Genomic DNA, 23,099 nt, shown 5'->3' with positions numbered 1-23,099 from the left:
GATACACTAGAACGCATTCTTTAAAATAAATTATGTATGACGGAACGAGGGTAGTGTACGTAAATATGTAATGCAAGGAATCTGAAAAATGCCACAAATATTGGTGTAAAAGTTTTTTTTATTTGGCTTTCAAAGAATTTGCAATGCCACTATCACAAATATATACATAACTGATAAATCTGAAAGGCAATTACTATTAAGGTAGGCACACAAATTTTACATGCAGGTAGTCGTGCCTCAATTTAGACAGAAAAGTTTCAGCCGCAGAAGATGCATTAGAGCTTGAATGGAAAACCAAACCTGTGCTGAAGATGGACATATGTGGATTTATTTGAAGCAGAGGGGCAGATGGGTTAGATATTCATTATTTCTCTGCAAACTTCCCAAATTTTTTTATGGATCTTAGCAGATTTTGATTCTTAGCAGTTTGTCTGGGAAAGCGAATATAGCTCGTCCATTCTCTATACATGTGACTTAAAAATGTACCACCTATATCGGGTGAAAGCCGGAGAGCGGCAGAGAAAATGCACTGCACTGTCTTCATCCTCCGAACAAAGTGTTCACAGTAAATTGTCAATGATGCCGCCTATGGTGGTCATATATCGTTGCCATGGCTTGTGCTTCATAGCTGGTCTCATTAAGGGTCGTAGTACAATCCTTCTCTATCTGAGCAGGAGGAAATAGTTGATTGTTTTGTAAGTGTCAGTTACGCATGAAGAGTTCTCAGGAAATTCATCACTGCGAAAGTTGGTGCACCTTTTTATATATTTTATATACCTACACATGTGGTCATTAAAATAGGTACGAAATAGAAATAGGTACGTACAAAAAAAACTTAGTGATTTTATTAGAAATGATGTTTAAATTGTAGAAGTTTAATCAATAGCCACTGTGGTCACCATGATTGTCAATTAATTTTTGAATTCGAATTGGCATAGAATTGATAGTCCCACGGCAGATTTGTGTGGGAGTAGAGTGTCGTAGTTCTCTGATTTTTTGCCATGAATTCTTCTCTCCAAAGGTTTCAATGGGGTTTAGGCCGTGTAACTGGCCTGGCAATCCATAACTTTAACATTAGGTATTACGGAATGTTTTGAGTCACTATCTTGCCTAAATAGCCTCCGAAGTGCCATATTCTCCTCAGCAAATGGTGGCATCATTTCTTGGGGTATGTCCTGGTAAATAAATTTGTTAATTTTATTCGTTCTGAGATAAATAGGTCCTACTTCAAGCCAAGAGAAGCACCCCCAAATGATTACCTTTTCATAAGCTGTTATGAGAACTCTTGTCCTTTGGGACGCATTATTTTCAAATATTTTTATGTTTGTTTCAACGCTCCAAGTGATTGTAAATAGCTATAGTGGTCGATATCTCGTAAAATATCGATGAAACAGTGTAAAGTTCATGCTCGTTATCAAGTTGTAAGTTACAGGAGTTAAAGATCGACCATAAAATAGTTTCAAAATATTTACACAAAACTTTTATGCAAAAATAATGTATTTCTTTTTCCCCTAATACAATATATTAATCTTTTGATTTGTTTTGAACATTTATCAAGTTATAATTAGATTGTATATTAGGTACGTCAAACTTTCTCAAATATCAGCCGCTGCGCCATGCTAAGAGATATGATCGCAAACGCATGCAAATTATTGCCGTTGAGCAGCTGTTGCTTATTCATGAGTACAAACATCGTATGGTTGACGTGGACTTGCTCGCCAATACTATGAACAACTATCGCATTAAAATTCGTGGCAAGAAATGGTATTGGCTATTGCTAATGAATGCTTTTGATGTAGCTATGCTATGGTTAATACCTGGGGACTGAAAGTGTTGTGTGCGAAATATGAATCAAATCGGTTTACGTGTGGAAGTTGCCGAAGCTTTGGCCACTGATTTGCGTACTTTTAAATGACGAATAACTGACCGGGATGGATGCCATTGGCTGGATGGTTTGAATCTCATTGTGGCAATGTGTGTTTGGATGTCAAACAAGTAATGTAATATATAAGTATTGCTTTATCCGAAAAACTGACTATCGTCTCACTGTCACAATGCAATCGAACCCGCTGCAAAAAATCTAATAAGAACTCACTAATAAATATTTCATAATAAATAATATATTTTATATTACTTAATCGCTTTCCTTCAATAAAAAAGAGTAGGATCTTCCTTTTTCCTTCTAAAAAAGGTATGTGAAAAAGTATTTGATACAGTATTCTCAAGACGAGTTTTTAATTCCTGTTGTGTTCATAGAATACCTTACAAAAGCATCACATTTTCTTAACCTTAAAAAAAAAAGGGAGATAAGAGATGACTGTAGTAGTTTTGTGTGACGATTCGAGGGAGCTTTGCTTTGGGTATTTAAATACTCCTTCGTCGTTACATTTAAGCCTAGTGTTGTTTTCGAACCCGGATTTGGAACTGTTGAGCTTCCAGTAAATTTTAATAAAATACGTGCAGGGTTTAAGCGGTTGAAAAATTGCTCGAATTTTAAACTTTTTCATTACCATTTTGCACTTTACTCTATGTAAAAATAACTTTAGTGAGAAAGAAATAGCGGACGGCCGTTTGCAAAGAAGAAAATTTTTTTTTTTTGTTCTTAACCACCCATTTTTTTAAACTGCACTTGTTATCTATATATAAAAGAGCCGTCACCAAATAAAGTATTCGAAGTTTTTCCAGAAATTCAGATAAAAAAGCTCAAAATGTAGATGAAAATTTATTTCATTTTTCTATAATCTTTGAAAGTTTGATTTATTTGATTGCGATTCAAAAAGTATTCAAAATCTTTAGAAATTTTCATTTCACCTAATAAAGTGGTCTCTTTAGAACTCTTTAAAACCACAATGGACTTTTTAATTTTTTTTTATTAAATTCATTTCTCTGATATTTTATGGCCCGAAAATTATTTCATTGTGAAGTGCGTCTGTCCCCCTTACTTAACTTAAATAACATAAATGCTATTCTTCTTGCCCTACACTTAATTTCGCTTTAAACTTGCTGCAATAAAAACTTTATTATTTCAAAGAGATTTCTGTAATGTTTCCAACTTTGCACAACATTTAATATTTAAGCTGGACTGGGGTGGGCTAGACAGAACAAAGAGCTGTCTAACGCCCAGCGCATATACACAAATTATTACCTATAAATATATACATATATAGTATATTATGTTTATGTAGGTAATCAAATTTAATGCCGCTTAAAAGTCCATGAAATGTAATCAATTAAATCCTGCGGAGTTCAAAGTAAATTTAACACATTAAAACATACATACAAACAAATTGTGTAGCATATTAAATTATTTTTTAATTTTAAAGTTCCAGAGAAGTTAAAAGTATTTGCAATTTTTTCTAAATATTTCCATTTGCTGCTATACACAACATACGCCTGGTTTTTTATTCTCCTTGGTATTTTTCATGTTGATTCTGTTTTGCATTTATTTGTGAATTGCTTTGGTCTAACTTTTTCCGCTTTTACTTTCAAATTCTATGTTTTTATGAAAAATATATACTTCACAATGGAAATTCTTACTTTGAGTTTGTAGTTCGCTGAATTAAAAAGCTGGCCATAAATACGAAAATGCCCATAAAAATGCGAATAAAATGGGGGATGGTGATGAGAGTGCAATGCGGAAGATAGGGAAGCGAAACAAATAAACAAATAGAAGAGAGAAAGCTATAAATTCAAATAGAAAGTACAAAGATAATCAGAAAAACAAAGTGCAAGCAACTGAAACACCTTTCCGCCCCCACTCCCTTCGTCTACTCATTAAACCATAAAATTTATGCAGTCTTCTCAATCGCATACATTTTTCCGCTGCTTGTTGTTCCCAATTTCGTTATTATGTAAATTTTTGAGATGCGATTTTTCGTCGCTTGTTAGTACTAAATTTTTATCTGAATTAGTGTAGTACGTTTCTATGGTCTGTCCTGTCGTCCTTGTGGCAGCAGGACGAATGAAAAATTAACGAATGTATTCACTAAACGCGCGCGGGGATGCATACTTTGATGCTGTACTAGCGACTTACTGACCTTATTGACATGATCTCGCAAGACATTGGAGTAGACCATGGCCACCGCCTCCAATGCCATAAAAGTGATGTAACCAATTATCCATGGCACTATGAGTCCCGGGTTCTCCTGCAAAGATAAGCAAAGCGAAAAGTTTGTTGAATTTGTGAAGACATTTCATTTTACCTTTGTGTGTGTGTATATATGCTTTATGAACAGAAAAACATAATAAGAACTTGGAGTTATGCCTCTTCAGCACTTTAAGTAAAATGTCTACAAGGTATCCAAAATGGCAAAAGAATCTAAACGTTTTCAATCAATGATTATCCATTGCATTTATTGTCATATACCAGGCGAAATAATCAGTTTCTTACAGTTTCAAACCAAAATAGAACTGAGTATGGAATTCACATTTAGAAATATTTCATTACATCCCAGTCGGGAAAATTTGACTACATGTTAGTAAAAGTATTAAAAATTTCCTTTAAAGACTGCGTTCATCGTTATGCATCACCACATTTGCATGTTTCACAACAAAGCCATTCCACCGCAATTGGTTTATAATATAATTAACCATAAACATATATTTTACTTTCAACTAAATAAATATTATGTCATTTAAGGGATCAACTGGCATCTTAATGTATATTTAAACAAAAAAAAAAGCAAATTTTTCGTCTAACTCGCCAATGCTTGAAAACCATTCTTCTTCTTCTTAATTGGCGCGATAACTGCTTACGCGATTTTGGCCGACCTTAACAAAGCGACCTACACCAAGTGAAGCCAAGTCCTTCTCCACCTGATCTTTCCAACGCAGAGGAGGCCGCCCTCTTCCTCTGCTACCACCAGCAGGTACCGCATCGAATACTTTCAAAGCCGGAGCGCTTGTATCCATTCGGACGACATGACCTAGCCGACGTAGCCGCTGGATCTTTATTCGCTGCGCTATGTCTATGTCGTCGTAAAGCTCGCCGTTGCCAACGTGCAAAGGTCCGAAAGTCTTACGCAGAATCTTTCTCTCGAACACTCCAAGCGTCGCTTCATCGGATGTCGTCATCGTCCAAGCTTCTGCGCCATACGTTAGGATAACATAACTGTTACTAAAACAAAGATATAAAAATTAAAGTACCATCTGTGTAAACGTCAAATCAAACTGAAAGATAATCTCATTAGTGTACATAATGCTCGCTTGCATAAATCCAAAATTTTTTTTTTCTTATTTTAAAAAATTAGGTACGCAGTATTAATTGAGACATTTCAGTGGTCTAAAATATACAAAAAATTATTTGTATATGGCAACTCTGTTCTAAATATGAGCTGTAAAACATGATGCTTCTGGAGTAACAACAAACATGTAAACAGTTCAGTAAAATATTGTAAGAAAACAGCTGTTCGATAATAGTTAAAAAGGAAAAAAAAGAAATAAATTTATAATGGAAGAATATAAGAAAGGTATCTATTTTTTAACTTAATGAAAAAAAATGATGAAATAAGAAAAAAAATACAAAATTTATTAGCATATGTTAACGAAAAATTATCAAAATGTAATCGTATGGTTAATAGATTTAAAGAGAAATACCCCCAGTGGGTTTCCGCAACAACTATTATAGAAATTTCTGAGAATGATTTTGAAAAACCCTGTTCAAGTAAAGCAGGACGACCAAAGGTTAGCTACACAGATGCAAAAGATCGGCTTAAGAGGAAGCTGGCAAGTGATCTTTCCTGTGAAAACAATGCCGATGTTGATTTTTTGATTCATGCAACTACTGTTGAGGCAAAAAAATCAAAACAAAGTGATTTAGCATTGCGTAATTCCTGTTGGTTGTTTTGGTGAAAATGGGTCAGAAGCTCGAAATAAATTATACAAGAGAGATCGCATCGCACATGCAAGAAAAAATACAAGAAAAAATAATATGATTGATGTTTTCAATAGAGCAATGGATTCTTCAGACCCCCTTCTTTCCAGCTTGTCTTTATCCGCTAGAGAAAAATATCGGAAAAGAGAGAAGCTTCCAGAAGAAGTAATACAATTGCTTGCACCTTCAAGTGAGCTTCAAATTTTCAACCACTTGCCAGGGGGATCTGAATACGATTCGGATAATTCTGATTCCGATATATCGGAAGCAGACGTTGTGGAGAGCCCTTTAGTTTTAGATACGGAAGACTGTGATTTCGAATGATTTGCTTGGTACATATAACTTTTTATATTATATTCAAGATTTAATAATTCTGTAACTTCTCTCTCATTTCAGATGTACAGTTAATGTTATTATAAAAATAATTCTTTCAGTAAAAACATATTTATAAATATTTGGATAATAAAATTATTTGACTAGTTTTGCCTATCATATGTAAATTTTTCATTTCATGAAACCAAATTTTTACTATAGGTCCAAGGGAAGTACTCCTAGAGACTGGCCGATTTCAACGATTTTTGGTATCGTCGATGCGTATTACGAGAATAACATATTTACCAATTTTCGTTAAGATATCGCAATTTTTGGAGCTGAAATTAAAAAAATTTTACTATAGGTCCAAGGGAGGTACCCCTGGGGAATGACCGATTTCATCCATTCTTGGAATTTTTCTTAACTAAGTCATATATAACCTGTATGCGAAATTTCAATGGCCTAGTACCACTCCTTCTAATTTATGCCAAAAAATTTGAATTTCAGACCATAGTGGCTTGGGTTGATTAGTTATGCATAAACCTCGGATGAATCGTAGATCATTTTATGCCGAACGCGATCGCGATGATCCAACGATGCATCATCACTACACCGATTTGATATCCTCAATAGCTACAAAGCATAATCAGACCACGTTGATGTCGTCGTCGCCGTCGTCGTCAACGAACATTTTTCATAATTCAAATATTGGTTCAATTAATTTAGAGGATTATATAACAGCTATGGAGGCGCGTTCTAAGTCATTAGATCGTCAACAATCGGAAGTTGATGTGTGGGCACAATTACAACAAAAAGAATCGGATATATTATTGGCAGCGGAATTGGGTAAAGCTTTGCTGGAGAAGAATGAAGAATTAGTGAAGCAGCATGAGAAACTTATCGAGGATTATTCCACGAAAATTGAGGTAAGTGAAAAAATTACCGTTATTTGTTTGGGCATATATTAATTTTTATCTATTTTTTAAGTAAGAAATATTTCTTAAACAGTTATTTCAATTCATAACAAAGAGTTCATAAAATGGCAATGACTGTTTGTGCTTACCATCTTATAGAAGGTGATTCAGCCGGCGTTTGGTTTACACATATTAATTCGGTTATAAATTAAAGAGGAATTAATATATTTAAATAAGTTTTAGGTTTTCGTCGTTGGAAAGAGTAAACCTTGGCAACACATTTTTATTCAAACGACTTCCACCGCAGACTTTAAAACAGCCCATACAACCTTTGAGTAAATTTTCGCGATTTTCGGCACTTAACTCACCAATCTGGTTGATTGTCGACATGGTGAAAAGAATTTTAATGGATCAATATCAGACCGTTAGCCGGCTCTCAAAGAATTTGACAGAATCAACGGATGGGCTGGTGTAGTCCAGGAACGAATCGGTTTGTTTACGAAGCTAACTAAGAATGTGTTAGTGATATACGAAATCCCCATGATACTTCGTTGCCAACGGCAGATTGGACGAGTTAGATGATCGTGCGGAATTCGGCTGGCGAATCACCGCCGTTACGTATCAGCAGAAGTTAAACCCCCGCCCCTCACAATTTTGTTTTCATCATAGTTATTGGCCACATCAAATAATATATCATTGTTGTAACATTTATCTTTAGTGGTGCCCCACAGTAAATTGTCTAATAAAGTCAAAATGAAGATTATAGGGGACCAATTGACATCATCGCTTCGAGTGATTACTTGATTTTCGAAGAGGATCGAATGTTTTTAATATTTCTGATCTTTTGTTCAAGTAAAGAGTCCCTTTTTTTTTAAATCGATTGTAAAAATTCCAAACACAGGTTCCACCACCCAGGATTCGAGCGTGATTCCCATGCGTTGGAGCACGGGTCCGAACCCCATTTTGGGTATGAACAACCAAATGAAAAAATTGTTTCTAATAGCGCGCGGTCTAGCTCAGCAGACAATAATAAAGAAACACAAGATTCTTACTAAAAACCCCAACCATTCAGAGAAGACATACGTAGGTAGGAAGGTTAGATGACAAGAGTACTACGGGTACTTGTAGTGTACAAATAGCACCAGAGAGCCATTTTGATACCATAATGTTGGACACTACCTGCGAAAGATTACAAAGCTCAAAGGAAGAAAAACCATCTATATCCATCCAGTGTTGTGGATGTAGTGGAGGAGAGAAAAGGGATCCCAGCTGGAGAACTGCCGCAAGCTATCCCCAAAAGGCACACAAAGAAACCTCAAACGCCTAGCCGCCAAACCTAGACATTTGCAAAGAAAGTGTTAAACAGTCTCTGCCTCTGCAGGATCCTCACAGCTTCTAGAATGGGAGTTGTACCAAAGTCAAAGGCATATAAAGATCCCTCCATTAATGAAGCAACAACAACAACACGCAGACCACAAGTTGACCAAAAGCGGCGAAACATCTAAGAAAGCATGCACATGCCAATTATACTTATGGTATATATAAACATGTATGTATAAGTATATGTATAGCCCCCCTCCTGTACTCGTAGTTTGTCTAGCATTGAAAACTGACTAAGCATTTGGATGTAAGCAGGTTATGAAACTTTTGGAATGCTTTTTATGCTATACGCGCAAAGTCAGGTTTTCATGAACCTAAATTGGAGTTTCAGTGACAATATTTCTGCGACTTCCTTTCATGGAAATTAATTACACTTTCTCCTGGGATCAGCTGCGAACTTTTATGCAGAACGAAACGGATTTTGTAAATTTTGTACTTCTGGGACTTAGAGTTCGGCTTGTGACAAAAGTTCTATTACGAAGCTGCCTCGCCCTATTGTTGGAGGTAGCTGCCAAATGACAGTTTAATAAAATTGGAGTAAACTTAAAATAAAACAAAATCAGTGGAAGAAAAAATCATATTCCAAGGAGTCACAAAATGCTCATTGACTTAAATGCAGTAACGGAAGTTTAAAATATGGTGCTATTTTGCTAGAGTCAGCCTAAAACGTTAATCGAAGTAAAGGGTATAGGACCAATTAATGCCCTGATAAAAAAACCTCGAGTCACTAAAAGGCAATTAAGCGATATTACGAAACTAATTAAGTATTAGCAGTCCACCAGAAAAGACACTCCTGTGAAATTGCTAATCAGAAGGAAGGTTTGAATGTAAATAAATATACGGCACCTTCGATTCGGCACCGGCCTGTTTTCTATATTATCTATGGGCTCTGCACACTTGACAAAAAATTTCGATGTGAAAGCAACAACAAAGTTATCCACCAATATTCGCTGTTAGCGAGTATGGTTATACCTCATAAAACTGGTATAACTCTCACTATCTTCAATGCTGCCAACTCGCTTTCTTTTCTGATTAGAGCGCATACATACAGGGAAACCTTTGTTGCTTCAACATTCCGAATACTATTTTGGTGGTGCCCGGCGTGTCTTTTTTAGTCTACAGTCGACAACAACATTGAGAAGAACGAAAACCTAAAGGGTGTCGAAAGAGCACGAGCGTCACAAGTAACGATTTAAAGCAATAGAAGTCGGCCTGTATGAAAAAGGTCTTCCTAGTACTCATTAAGTGCTTCGAAACAAATGTACTTTTGGCAGCTATTCTTCAGTGTTACCTACATAGGTTTATTTATACCAGTTTCTTCATCTATTCGCCACTTGGAAAGGCATGACGAATAGAAGAGGTTTATAATAATATCATATTTCTCAGATCAGAAACGATCGACCACAAACTCAGTTGATTCACATACTCTGAAGCTTTTATATACCTCCCTTATGCGTTCCGGTTCCGGGAAAAATTGCTTGCCCGAATCAAATGTTCTTTATTCATATTGACCATAACGGTATTAATTGCAGCCTTCAGAGAAGAAATGGTGGTAGAGGATACTTATTGGTTTCACGCTCAACTAGTAACCCAGGGTGTTAAGGCCTATGGAGTTAGGCGGCCATAAGTTCGATGTTATGTATTCGTGGACATTTTCAGCCATCCAATCTTTTGTCGCCTTCGCTTTGTGTGAAGGAGCAGAGTCGTGTTGAGAGATGTATGCGCTATCACTGCGTAGACTATCAATCCAGAGTTTCACTACTATCTCTAGAATTGAGTAAAGAACTGTGGTGGTATGACATGTCTTCTGTTACTCACAACACCTAAAATCATAAAAGTTGCTGGAAGCTTCGTGCGCAAGTTACGTCAACTACCCATTCCAATAACTCAACACACTCCCTACCCATTAATTGGGAACAATAATTTAATGAACCCAAATGTCAACAAACTGCATTTTCTTTATTTAACAATATTTCGCAATAGTAGCAATTTAATGTCAACAAACTGCATTTTCAACATTTAACAATATTTCGCAATAGTAGCAATTTAATGAACTCAAATGTCAATAAACTGCAAAGTTCGACAAACTGTTTTTTTTTCACAAATAATTCTCAAATGTCAATAAACTGCAAAGTTTGACAAACTGTTTTTTTTCACTTAACAATATTTCCGCAATAATAACAATTTAATAAATTATTATTTTTTTTGCAATACTTATTTCAACAGACGTCAGCTGAACTTCTAAATAATATTTTAGCTTATAAGTATTACATTTGTAACTTTAGCTTCAGTTTTAACTGGGCTCTAGAACAGGTTGGATTCATTTTGTAAAATGGACTGATAAATAAAAGTAATTTTTTTGCTTACGGAACCCTCGGACTCGTTAGTGGCGCAGTCGACGTAAAAGAACCTAATATCGGAAAAATAAGTGATTATCCTGAAGGACACTATTAAATCCGGCAACACAAAAAAAAAAAGGACAAAATATCCTTGCGAAAAAGTGAAAAGTGACATTAAAAGTCAAAAGAGTTCATTTAAATAATTTTTTCAGACTTCATTTAAATAACCTTTTCAACGTCTAAAGACAATATAGCACCAAAGAGCTATAACGAAAAAGGGAGCTAAAACCCACAAAATAAAAACAAAAAAAAAAAAAAACAAAAAAAAAAACGTTACATTGTGAAGTGTCTAAAGACAATATTTTTACAAAGAAAAAACAAATCATTACAAAAATGTCCACACAACAAAGCACCAATAACTCACCAGCACCAGCCGTACTATCTGGATCTGACTTGATGAAGGAAGCTGCCCGGATCAAAGAATTCCATGGTACGAAAGACTATGATCTATCATCTTTTATAAGAGAAGTGGAGCTGATATTACCATTATTCCAAGAGAATGCCATCCTACAGCAGTTTGTATTCGAGAGGTACATTAGAAATAAGATCCAAGGACCGGCTCTTCAAGTGGTAAGGGCCCTAGGACCAGAATCAACATGGGAAAGAATAAAGGAAGAGCTAATAAAAAACTTTGGCATCAAGGAAGGGTATCACAACCTTTACCATCAGGCGATTAATATAAAAAACTACAATAATGTAAGCGAATATTTTAAAAATCTTAAAAATATATTAGACAAATTAAATACTAAATATGAATTTGACATCAATAAACCCATAGAGTTTTCACCTCCTACAAACGAATCAATTGTACTAAAAACATTTTTGAACGGTATACATCCAAATTTGGCTAGCATTATTTATAGTAGGAATATATCCACCCTTAGGGAAGCTTACTACGTCTTGGAAGAAACAGGGATACTAAGACAATATAACAATAGGTTTCAGAAATACACATATAATACACATCAGCGATTCCAACAACAGGGAAACCATAACGAAAACGGACAGAACAAGAAATACCAACAGAAACAAACTTTTACACACCAATCACCCCAAAATTCACATAATAGTCCTTCTCAAGTTCGTCAAAATAACAATCCTGCTCAATTTCGACAAACTTTCTTTAACACAAATAATTCTCAGCAATCAAGACGAACCCAATACTCGAACAGAACTCTTGGACATAATAATAATGGGCCTACCCCAATGGAAGTAGACCACATCGAGAATAATAATACAGGAGAGGTAAATTTTCAGTATCAAGCCCAAAGATTCATTTACCGATAGTAGAATTAAGTATAGGAAACACGAACATTAAATGTTTACTTGATACAGGATCAACGACCTCATTGCTTAACGGAAAATTATTACCAACATTCGAAAGGACAAAACTAGAAAAACCCATATTCTTTAATACAATAAATGGTAAATTTTGTATTGACGAGGAAATTATCACACCCCTTCCTAGGGAATTTAAAGAAGACAATCTTATGTGCTGGAAATTAACCAACTTTAATGGTAAAAATTTCGATGCTTTAATAGGACAGAATATATTGAAAGCTTTTTCAGCAATCATAAACCTTGAGGAAGACTTCTTACAAATAAACGGCAATAAAATTAAATTTATAGATTCTTGTCCATACAATTTAGAAGAAATTCAAACCTTAGAAATACAATCAGATAACATTTTAGATAGATTAAAACGTGATGATATGAACAAAGAAGAAGAAACATTTTTAACGGAACTTATTCAAAAAAATTCCGATCTATTTTTCCAAGAGGGTAACTTACTTACTCACACTCATGAAGTACGACACGAAATTACGACAACGATTAACAAACCGGTATATTCGAAGATATATAGGTACCCTCAGATCCACGAGGAAGAAATCAATAAACAAATGCGGGAAATGTTAGAACAAGGGATAATTAGGGAAAGTATATCTCCATACAATTCTCCTTTATGGATTGTGCCCAAGAAGTCGGACAATTCAATGAAAAAAAAATGGAGAATAGTAATAGACTACAGGGCTTTAAATGAAATAACTGTCAGTGATAAATTTCCCATCCCAAATATTGATACAATTTTAGAAAAGCTTGGTCGAGCACAATATTTCACGACTCTCGACTTAGCCAAAGACTTTCATCAAATCCTTATTAAAGAGGAAGATAGGAAGAAAACAGCATTTTCTACTCCATTAGGTCATTATGAATTCGTTCGTATGCCTTTTGGACTAAAAAACGCTCCTGCTATATTACTTTTCAAAGATTGATTAATTCAGTACTAAGGGAGTATATCAACAAAATATGTGTTGTATATCTTGACGATATTCTAATTTTCAGTAGCACAATACAAGAACATAAGGATAGTATACAGAAAATTTTCAATGCTCTTAGAAAACATAATCTTAAGATTCAAGTTGATAAGTGCAATTTTTTCGCAAAATCTACCGAATATCTAGGACACATTCTTACCACTGAAGGAATCAAACCTAATCCGAACAAAATCGGGGATATCCAAAAACTAAAACTTCCAGAAAATCAGAAACAGATAAAATCATTCCTAGGTATAACAGGATATTATAGAAAATTCATAAAAGACTATGCTAAAATTGCCCATGGTTTGACAAAATATTTAAAAAAGAATACCAAGATTAATAAAAATGACCCTCAATATACGGATGCATTCTACAAACTTAAGAGACTACTAATCGATACACCCATCCTTAAATACCCAGATTTTAAACGGAAATTTAAATTAGCAACCGATGCCAGCGAATTCGCAATAGGCGCAGTAATAACACAGGATAATCATCCTATCAGTTACGCAAGTAGAACCCTAAATGAACACGAAAGAAGATACTCAACAACAGAAAAGGAGTTGTTGGCTATCGTTTGGGGAGTAAATTACTTCAGGCCATACATATATGGAAGAAACTTTGACCTTATGACAGACCACCAACCATTAAAATGGCTACAAACAAAATATAAAGGAAAAGACATAAATCCTAGGCTTCAACGTTGGTTACTCAAACTTGGTGAATACGATATTAACATCGGGTATATAAAAGGCAAGGAGAATACTCTAGCCGATTTTCTCAGTAGAATTAACGCAGATACTGGTGAAATTTGTGCAGTAGATGAAAATACAAGGGAAATTGACTTAGACAATATAAGTACAACCGCTACTATTCACTCTCAAGAAGAGGAACTGAACGATCATTTTCCCATATTAGACTCAGTCGTTAACCGTTTTTATACCCAAATAATCTTGACAGAAAGTAAGACGGAAGAAATTAGAATAGTTGACAATAAAAGAAAAATTTTTGTAAGTCTAGACGATATTAGGAGTGGATTCATGTCGGACATTTTCAGAAGATTTATAAAAACGGGGAAAGTAGGAATTTATTCAGGAATTTCAGATTCAGACTACAACATAGTGCAACAGAAGCTAATAGAATTATTTAATGGTAGTGTAAAATTCTACAGATGCTCATATCATGCTAAAGATATGAGAAACGAGGAAGAAGCTTACAGATATATTCAAAAATATCATAAAGAAGAAACTGGACATGCGGGGATAAATGAAAATTATCAGGGTTTAAAAAATACAATATACTTTAAAAATTTGAAACTACTTATCCAAAAATATATTAACAATTGTGATATTTGTTGTAGAGGTAAATACGACAGAAAACCATATAAACCGAAATTCTTTATAACGGAAACACCCACAGATACGAATGAGATAACACATGGATACACATGGACACTTACGTAATTAAGAAACATAGTTTTCTAACCATCATAGACAAATTTTCGAAACAAGCTACTACTATTTACTTAGAAGACAGAAACAGTATAACACTTATAGAAAAACTTCGTTTATATTTCTCTCTCACCTCAAAACCGAAACGCATAGTAGCTGACAACGAATTCAACTCAACAAATGTAAAAGATTTTCTTAGGCAAGAACAAGTGGAAATTCATTTTACAAAGCCAAATTCTCATACCGGAAACGCGGATATCGAAAGGTTTCACAGCACCTTAGCAGAAAGATTTCGAATGTTAGAAATGGAAAATTCAAGTTTAACAGTCCAGGAAAAAATATACAAATGTACTGAATGGTACAACAGATCCATCCATTCCGTAACCAAGACAAGACCAGTAGATATAGCAAATGGAAAAATAGAAAAGAACAAAATTTATAATTTACTACGGACCACAAAAGAGAGAAAAATTACAAAGTTGAATATTGACAGGGAGGAATATCAAAACACAAATCAGGAAGGGTACGTGAAAAACTATAAGGCTGTTCGACATAAACAAGAACCTAGATACAAAAAAACGAATTTATCAAATATTCACCCAACTAACATAAAAAGGACTACTAAATTTTCAGGTACACATGACACTGCTAATAACCATAATAATGACGCTCTTCACTGTAAACAACACCACATTAGTTGTCGAAAACATCAATAGTACAAATGGCTTCGCTGAAATAGCACTAGAAGACGCAGACATAACTTACAACTACGACACTATTCTACACATCATTGACCCCAAGGAAATTCAATATGTCATAGAAGGACTCGAAGAAAATACAAAAGTAATAGCAAATATCAACGACAGACACTTCCTTAATACAGAACTGGAAAAAGCAAAATCAAAACTCAAGACAATCATTCCTACTAGACATCCGAGAGGACTAATAAACTTTATTGGAACAGGCATGAAATGGCTATATGGCACAATGGACGATTTTGACAGGACAGAAATAGAAAGACATTTACTGGCAATTGACAACAACAATCATGCAATAATAAAAACCCTTAACGGAAACATAGAGATAAACCATGTATTTAACAAAACAATTTCAAAACTAAAAGACGCAATAGAAAGTGACAGAACGCAGATTACCTCAAAATTAAATCAAATATCCAAGAATGACAAAGAATTAGAAAATAAGCTCCTATATCTGGATATATTGCTAAAAATTTAAATTCTGCTAGACAATATTGAACACATACAAAATAATCTTGTAGCCACAAAGACAAATACTATGAATAATAATGTATTAACAAGTGAAGAAATAATTCGTTACAACATCGATCTCTATAAAATGCAAAATACAAGATTAAGTGCAGGACATTATAAAGAAAATAAAATAATTTTTATAATACAAATACCTAAAGATATAAGAAAAGTAAAAAGATCAATTTTTGTACCTATACCTAATGAAAACAAAGAAGAACTTGTTTTTGAAAAAAGAGAGATCCTAAGAATAAACAATTCAATTTATGATTTTAATAATGAAGTAAAAAGAAGCAATTTAAAAAAGTCTAATCTTTGTATTTTCAGAAATAATTGCTTAAGAAAAAAGAACAAACAAGTAGAAACTATAGAAATACAACCTGGCTTAATAATCATAAAAAATCATGTAAATTCTATAGCTAATAGTAGTTGTAATAATAGACAGTTCAATTTAAGTGGAAATAAACTAATAACATTTAACGGTTGTAAATTAAAAATAAATGGAGATCTGTATTATAATTCTGAAGATAAGTTTGAACAACACTTTTTAATAAATAATAATTTTAATTTAAATAATATTACATCTCAGCTAACGTTTGATGAATTAGTATCGAATCAGATCGAAAACATTCAAAAGATCGAAGAAATCAGATTTCACAAAAAACTAAACTACATTTTTAATAGCCTAGCGTTGACATTCAGTTTAATAGCCCTAGGTACAGTAGTCATATTTTACATATATAAAAAATCAAAACATAACGAAATAGAGATAACTAGAAAAACTCAGGAGAGTTTTCAGTCAAAGGGGGGAGGAGTTACGTCAACTACCCATTCCAATAACTCAACACACTCCCTATCCATTAATTGGGAACAATAATTTAATGAACCCAAATGTCAACAAACTGCATTTTCTTTATTTAACAATATTTCGCAATAGTAGCAATTTAATGAACTCAAATGTCAATAAACTGCAAAGTTCGACAAACTGTTTTTTTTTCACAAATAATTCTCAAATGTCAATAAACTGCAAAGTTTGACAAACTGTTTTTTTTCACTTAACAATATTTCCGCAATAATAACAATTTAATAAATTATTATTTTTTTTGCAATACTTATTTCAACAGACGTCAGCTGAACTTCTAAATAATATTTTAGCTTATAAGTATTACATTTGTAACTTTAGCTTCAGTTTTAACTGGGCTCTAGAACAGGTTGGATTCATTTTGTAAAATGGACTGATAAATAAAAGTAATTTTTTTGCTTACGGAACCCTCGGACTCGTTAGTCGCATGACAACAGGAACCTCTGCAGGATTGCACCATAGCCACTTGCTTTTTTGGTAATTTTTGCGGGGCATCTTTCGGTTTTGGTCAACATTTTTTGATGTGATAACGTCTTATAATTCGATTTAACAGGCTGCACGCACGAAAAAATGTGCCGTTACCTTGCTCATTTATCGTTACCTTGCTCATTTGTCGTTACCTTGCTCATTGCCGTTACCTTGCTCATTTGTCGTTACCTTGCTCATTAGTGTTACCTTGCTCATTTGTCGTTACCTTGCTCATTGCCGTTACAAAGCAAACAAAGCAAGCGAAAGTCAACGTTCGACATCTTGCTCTCTCCTATTTAAGTGAGCGTATATGTATATGCGCAAATGTACATATATAAATTCACGTATTTGTATTTGCATATGCCTTCTTATTGATTATTATTAATTTGATTTACTTGAAGAATTTAAAATAAAACCAAGTTTGTTAATAATACCTGTTGTTTTAATGTTATAATTATTAATTTTTTTATTATATATGAAGGAAAAAATGTATGGTATATTAATATTTACCATATACCTTATAAGATATGTTGTCTATACTAATATTATAAAGAGGAAAACTTTGTTTGTTTGTTTGTTTGTAACGAATAGGCTCAAAAACTATTTGGCCGATTTTAAAAATTCTTTCACCATTCGAAAACTACATTATCCAAGAGTAACATGGATTACATTCTATTTTGGAAAAAAATAGGGTTCCGTAAGATATTTGGATTTTTCGGACACAAACTGAAAAAAATCTTATATATAAAATAAAGTCAACTTTTTGTGTGTGTACGCTAACCGGCCGTGCCTGCACCGAATTAAACCAAACTTACACACATTGTTAAGAAGGTATTGAAGATGGTTTCCGTATAGTTTGGGTACCTATTGGTAGATATGGTCTCGAGATATAGGTCAAAACGTGGACCCGGGTAACCTTCGGATGTGTATGTACAATATGGGTATCAAATGGAAGCTGTTGCTGAATGCTTTAGTCCAGAGTATTTTTCATGCCGCTCCGTGACTAGGGTCTCGAGATAGAGACCAAAACGTGGACCCTAGAATGTGTTTGTACAATATGGATATCAAATGAAAGCTGTTGGTGAATGCTTTAGTACAGAGTATTTTTCATGCCACTCCGTGACTGGGGTCTCGAGATATAGGTCAAAACGTGGACCCGGGTAACCTTTGGTTGTGTATGTACAATATGGGCATCAAATGAAAGCTGTTGATAAGTGCTTTAATACGGGGTAATTTTCATACCTATTGATGACTAGGGTCTGGAAATATATGCCAAAACGTGGACCAGCCGTGTCTTTGCACCGAATTAAACCAAACTTACACACATTGTTAAGGAGGTATTGAAGATGGTTTCCGTATAGTTTGGATACCTATTGGTAGATAGGGTCTCGAGATATAGGTCAAAACGTGGACACGGGTAACCTTCGGATGTGTATGTACAATATGGGTATCAAATGGCAACTGTAGGTGAATGCTTTAGTTCAGAGTATTTCCATCCGCTCCGTCACTAGGGTCTCGAGATAGAGACCAAAACGTGGACCCAGAATGTGTTTGTACAATATGGATATCAAATGAAAGCTGTTGATAAGTGCTTTAATACGGGGTAATTTTCATACCTATTGATGACTAGGGACTCGAAATATATGCCAAAACGTGGACCCGCCGTGTCTTTGAACCGAATTAAACCAAACTTACACACATTGTTAAGTAGGTATTGAAGATGATTTCCGTATAGTTTGAATACCTATTGGTAGATAGGGTCTCGAGATATAGGTCAAAACGTGGACCCGGGTAACCTTCGGACGTGTATGTACAATATGGGTATCAAATGGAAGCTGTTGGTGAATGCTTTAGTCCAGAGTATTTCTATCCGCTCCGTCACTAGGGTCTCGAGATAGAGACCAAAACGTGGACCCCAGAATGTGTTTGTACAATATGGATATCAAATTGAAGCTGTTGGTGAATGCTTTAGTACAGAGTATTTTTCATGCCGCTCCGTGACTGGGGTCTCGAGATATAGGTCAAAACGTGGACCCGGGTAACCTTTGGTTGTGTATGTACAATATGGGTATCAAATGAAAGCTGTTGATAAGTGCTTTAATACGGGGTAATTTTCATACCTATTGATGACTAGGGTCTCGAAATATATGCCAAAACGTTGACCCGCCGTGTCTTTGCACCGAATTATACCAAACTTATGCACATTGTTAAGTAAGTATTGAAAATGGGTTTCGTAAAGTTTGGTTGTAATTCGGAGCACTGGCAACGGGTACAGCGTTCTTTTGAGCCAGCCATAATGTCGCTTACTTTTTTAACGCTTGGGGCGGAACTGAACTGTCAAATTGACAGTGTGAGTTACAATGTGTCAATATTTCTTTCTGATTTGGATGCCATAAGGAAAAAACGTAAGTGCAACATGTAAAAATTTTTTGTGAATTTTTTTGGAGTGGATTTTGGAACAGTGAATAATTTCTTACGAAATTTGAGAATTTAATGTGAAATCCGAATGAAATTATGTGTTCGTGGAAAAAACAATTTTTTTCGTTATTTTTTTTTTGAAAAATATAAATGGATAATGGTTAAAAAAGCTCCAATGCTTAATAAAACATATAAATTGAAACGAAAAATTCATGGATGATCAGGAAAAAAGACGATTGTTTATTCATATGCCTTGATTTGAAATTTAAAAACAATCTTCTTTTTTCCTGATTTTCAATTTATATTTTATATTTACTCAAAAACAAATAGAAAAACAAAAAATATTGTTTATGCCAAAGCGCTTGAATAAAGAATAAAAAAATAAATAATATGAAAGCCATATATTTTCTGTTCTAAACCATATCTATTCTATTTTAGCGTGCCCAGCGAAGGGGGCCGGGTTTGCTAGTATGTATATAAATTTACATGCTTGTATTTGCACATGCCTTCTTCCTGTGTGCATGGTAATGAACCATTTCTCTGTTGAGAATAAACGATGATAGGAAAAATAGGAAATTAAAGGGAGTGTTTCAAGTGTAATGTGTCTTGAGAAAGTCAAATCGATGATGATGCCTCTTAGTGTTGTTGACTTATTAACGTCTGATGTACAATCGAAATTGAAGATATCTTTCAAGAATTTGATAAATGTTCCGTCATTTTTCACGTTTGTGTAAATGTAACTTGACCTATTCCATTGAAGTTCCATTTACCTCCTCCTCTATATGCATACAAAATATCTATCAAAGAAATAAAATTTAAATTTTGTTTTGAAAATTGCAACCATTCCATCAATATTTTCTTATGACGTTGTCACGTTAAACTATCGTCAGTAAACCGACTTTACAGGCAACCTCTTTTTTACTCGAAAAAAACTATAACATCTTAGGCGCTTTATTGTGGTTAATTTTCGATAAGAAGGCGTTTTGATAAGATAACTCGCTGTTCTCTCCCTGACATAAGCTATAAACATGGGATTTATACCGGATTTGTAACTCAACGAATAAGAGCTTCAGAAAGATTAAGCTCCCTCGCAAGGCCCTCATTGATTTTGAAGAGCTCTCGCTTGCACTTGTTAAATAAGTTCTGCAGATCAGACAGCGTCGGAATGTTCCTCGTGGTTGTGCATCGTGCAACAGATTCTGCATCGCCACCTGATGGTTCCAATTCGCGGCGAATCTTTTGAAGGAATGAACGGTAAGATCTAATTGCACCCTATAAAAGTCGGTGCTTGCTCAGTAACCTAAATCCTATACATTCTAGAAGAACTAGTCGCTCACTTATTACTTTCGTTTTCGATTTGATAAGTGGGGCGATCGAATTCTCATCATTACTCAAGAAAATAATTTCAATATTCCTTAGTGATGCTTACGAAATCATGATATTTTCTGGGTAGGGATGGTCAGAACTAATTTTGCTTCCAATGCTCCGATTCCTAGAACTTTGAGATAATTGAATATACTTTCAATTCTTACCTGCTTATATTTTTCTCGCACAAACTACTGCTCCAAAATGTTATTAAATTAACTGTGAAAATAATTTCTAAGTATTTTCTAATGCTATTTGTGTGTACCATATACAGTAAGAAATGTTAAAATGAAACAAATGAAGAATGCGAAGCATGGACATATCTCACGTCAAAAGAAAATCAGAAGACCGAAGACGTGAACGCGAATTTTAATGGAAGCAATGATTCACCCCGAACTGTTATGCTGTATAAAGTGTGATGATGATGAATAAAATATACAATTACATAAAAATATTGGAATTAGCGGCGTAGATACCTGCGTCATGAATTAAAGCCAAATAGCAATGTGGGGATCATCAATGTCTGATAAGAGAAGCGAGTACACCACAGGGGTTGTTGCTAGCGCCCTGCTTAAAATTTGAAATAAATCAAGAAAATGATATTATCTATTGCATTATATCTGTAGAATAGTGCAATGTAGCATCTATGTTCAGAGAGTGGCTTCTTTACACAGAACATTATCAGAAGCAGCGGTTTTAGTTATCAGCGGATATATCCCTATAGATCACACAGTTTTTTTTGTCCAAACACGGATTATTTCGCAAGCTTTTCAAATGCGAGAGATGTAAAAAAGAGAGAACAGCTCTGCAATGAGCTATATGTGTAACACCTGAAAAATTATTGACGAAATGATTGTAGGCGAAGAATTATTATTATCCGAAAAACGAGGCGTGAAATGGAAACTTGTGCCGGAGAGAATTAAGTAGGTGTTTTTCAAAACACGCGACCGTGGACGAGTCGGCAGTAAGTGAATGTGTCCTTCTTAGGACGCCGTCTTGGACCTCAAACCTGGACGCAATGCGCAAACAATCCCGGGATTGAGGGAAAAATCTAAGAGAATATAAGGGATGTTTTTAGTGAAGTCCGCACAATCGTAGTACCGACGGTTACTATATGATGCGAAGAAGAGTAAAAATAAAAAAAAGAAGAGTATAGCAGTATTAATTTTTTCCCTGATGATGCATTACTTATAACAGGCGTAGAAAGACATTGCTAACAGATTTCAATATGATTTGAATGAAACGTATATTTAGCTGAACGTCAGTAAAAAAAATTATGGTTACAGAAGAAACTTTGATAGTTTTGATCTGCTCAATCTTAATAAAAATAAATAAAAAAAAAACGTCATAGCTCCCACAAATAATAATATTTAAATTTAGATTTTGTGAAAGTTCAAAACTAAAGTAAAGACTTCGCGTATGGAATTCGAAAACAAAAGCAACAACCGAACAAAAATTGCATTTAATTCAGCGACAGGGAAACTAGATTTAATTAAAAATAAATGAATATCTAGCAGGACAAAATTCATGCGAACCGACAATGGGTTTTCCTGTTCACGACACACCTACACAAACATTCCTTGCACAGACTCAGGCGATAATTTTCAGCTCTCCTATTTTCGAACGGCAAATACGTATTTAGAAAAATGTTGATTCAATGCGCCACTAAGCTTCCCACTAACCCGCGCATCCATGCATGTATGCACACAGACATACATACATGCATACATTCATACAGACATACATTTATGCATCCAGGCCCACATATGCAAGCATAAAACAAATATTTTGGTGTCTGCGAGATGCGCGTTGATAGGAAAACAATACGAGGTGACTGTTATTCACATAATGGCTGAGCATTTAGCTCACCGGGTGGCATACCAGCACCCGTCACTAAATACCTACAAATGTGCACATAAAACATACACATGCATAGACACCTTTCTTTTTTTTTCTGTCGCTTGCTGGTTGGTTTGATAGTTGGCTCGTTGATGCGTTGGATAGCGGAATGGTTGACTGCTTGACTGAGCGACTATTTGTTTTCCTGCGGATTGCTAATGTTATTGTTCCAA

The 23,099-nt window shown here is 34.6% G+C and overlaps 1 protein-coding gene across 1 annotated transcript in view; it reads right to left on the bottom strand.

The window, feature by feature from the left end:
• LOC128860885 (uncharacterized) overlaps positions 1-23,099 on the bottom strand; it is a 109,881-nt gene that overhangs the window by 56,597 nt on the left and 30,185 nt on the right. The window contains exon 4 of the mRNA XM_054098672.1: positions 4,038-4,145. Within this exon, the coding sequence (XP_053954647.1) occupies positions 4,038-4,145 (108 nt within the window). The remainder of the gene's footprint in view (positions 1-4,037; positions 4,146-23,099) is intronic.

This window comes from Anastrepha ludens, chromosome 4, assembly GCF_028408465.1.
Source record: "Anastrepha ludens isolate Willacy chromosome 4, idAnaLude1.1, whole genome shotgun sequence".
Classification (NCBI taxonomy): domain Eukaryota; kingdom Metazoa; phylum Arthropoda; class Insecta; order Diptera; family Tephritidae; genus Anastrepha; species Anastrepha ludens.
This window is presented reverse-complemented; position numbering and strand designations above follow the sequence as displayed.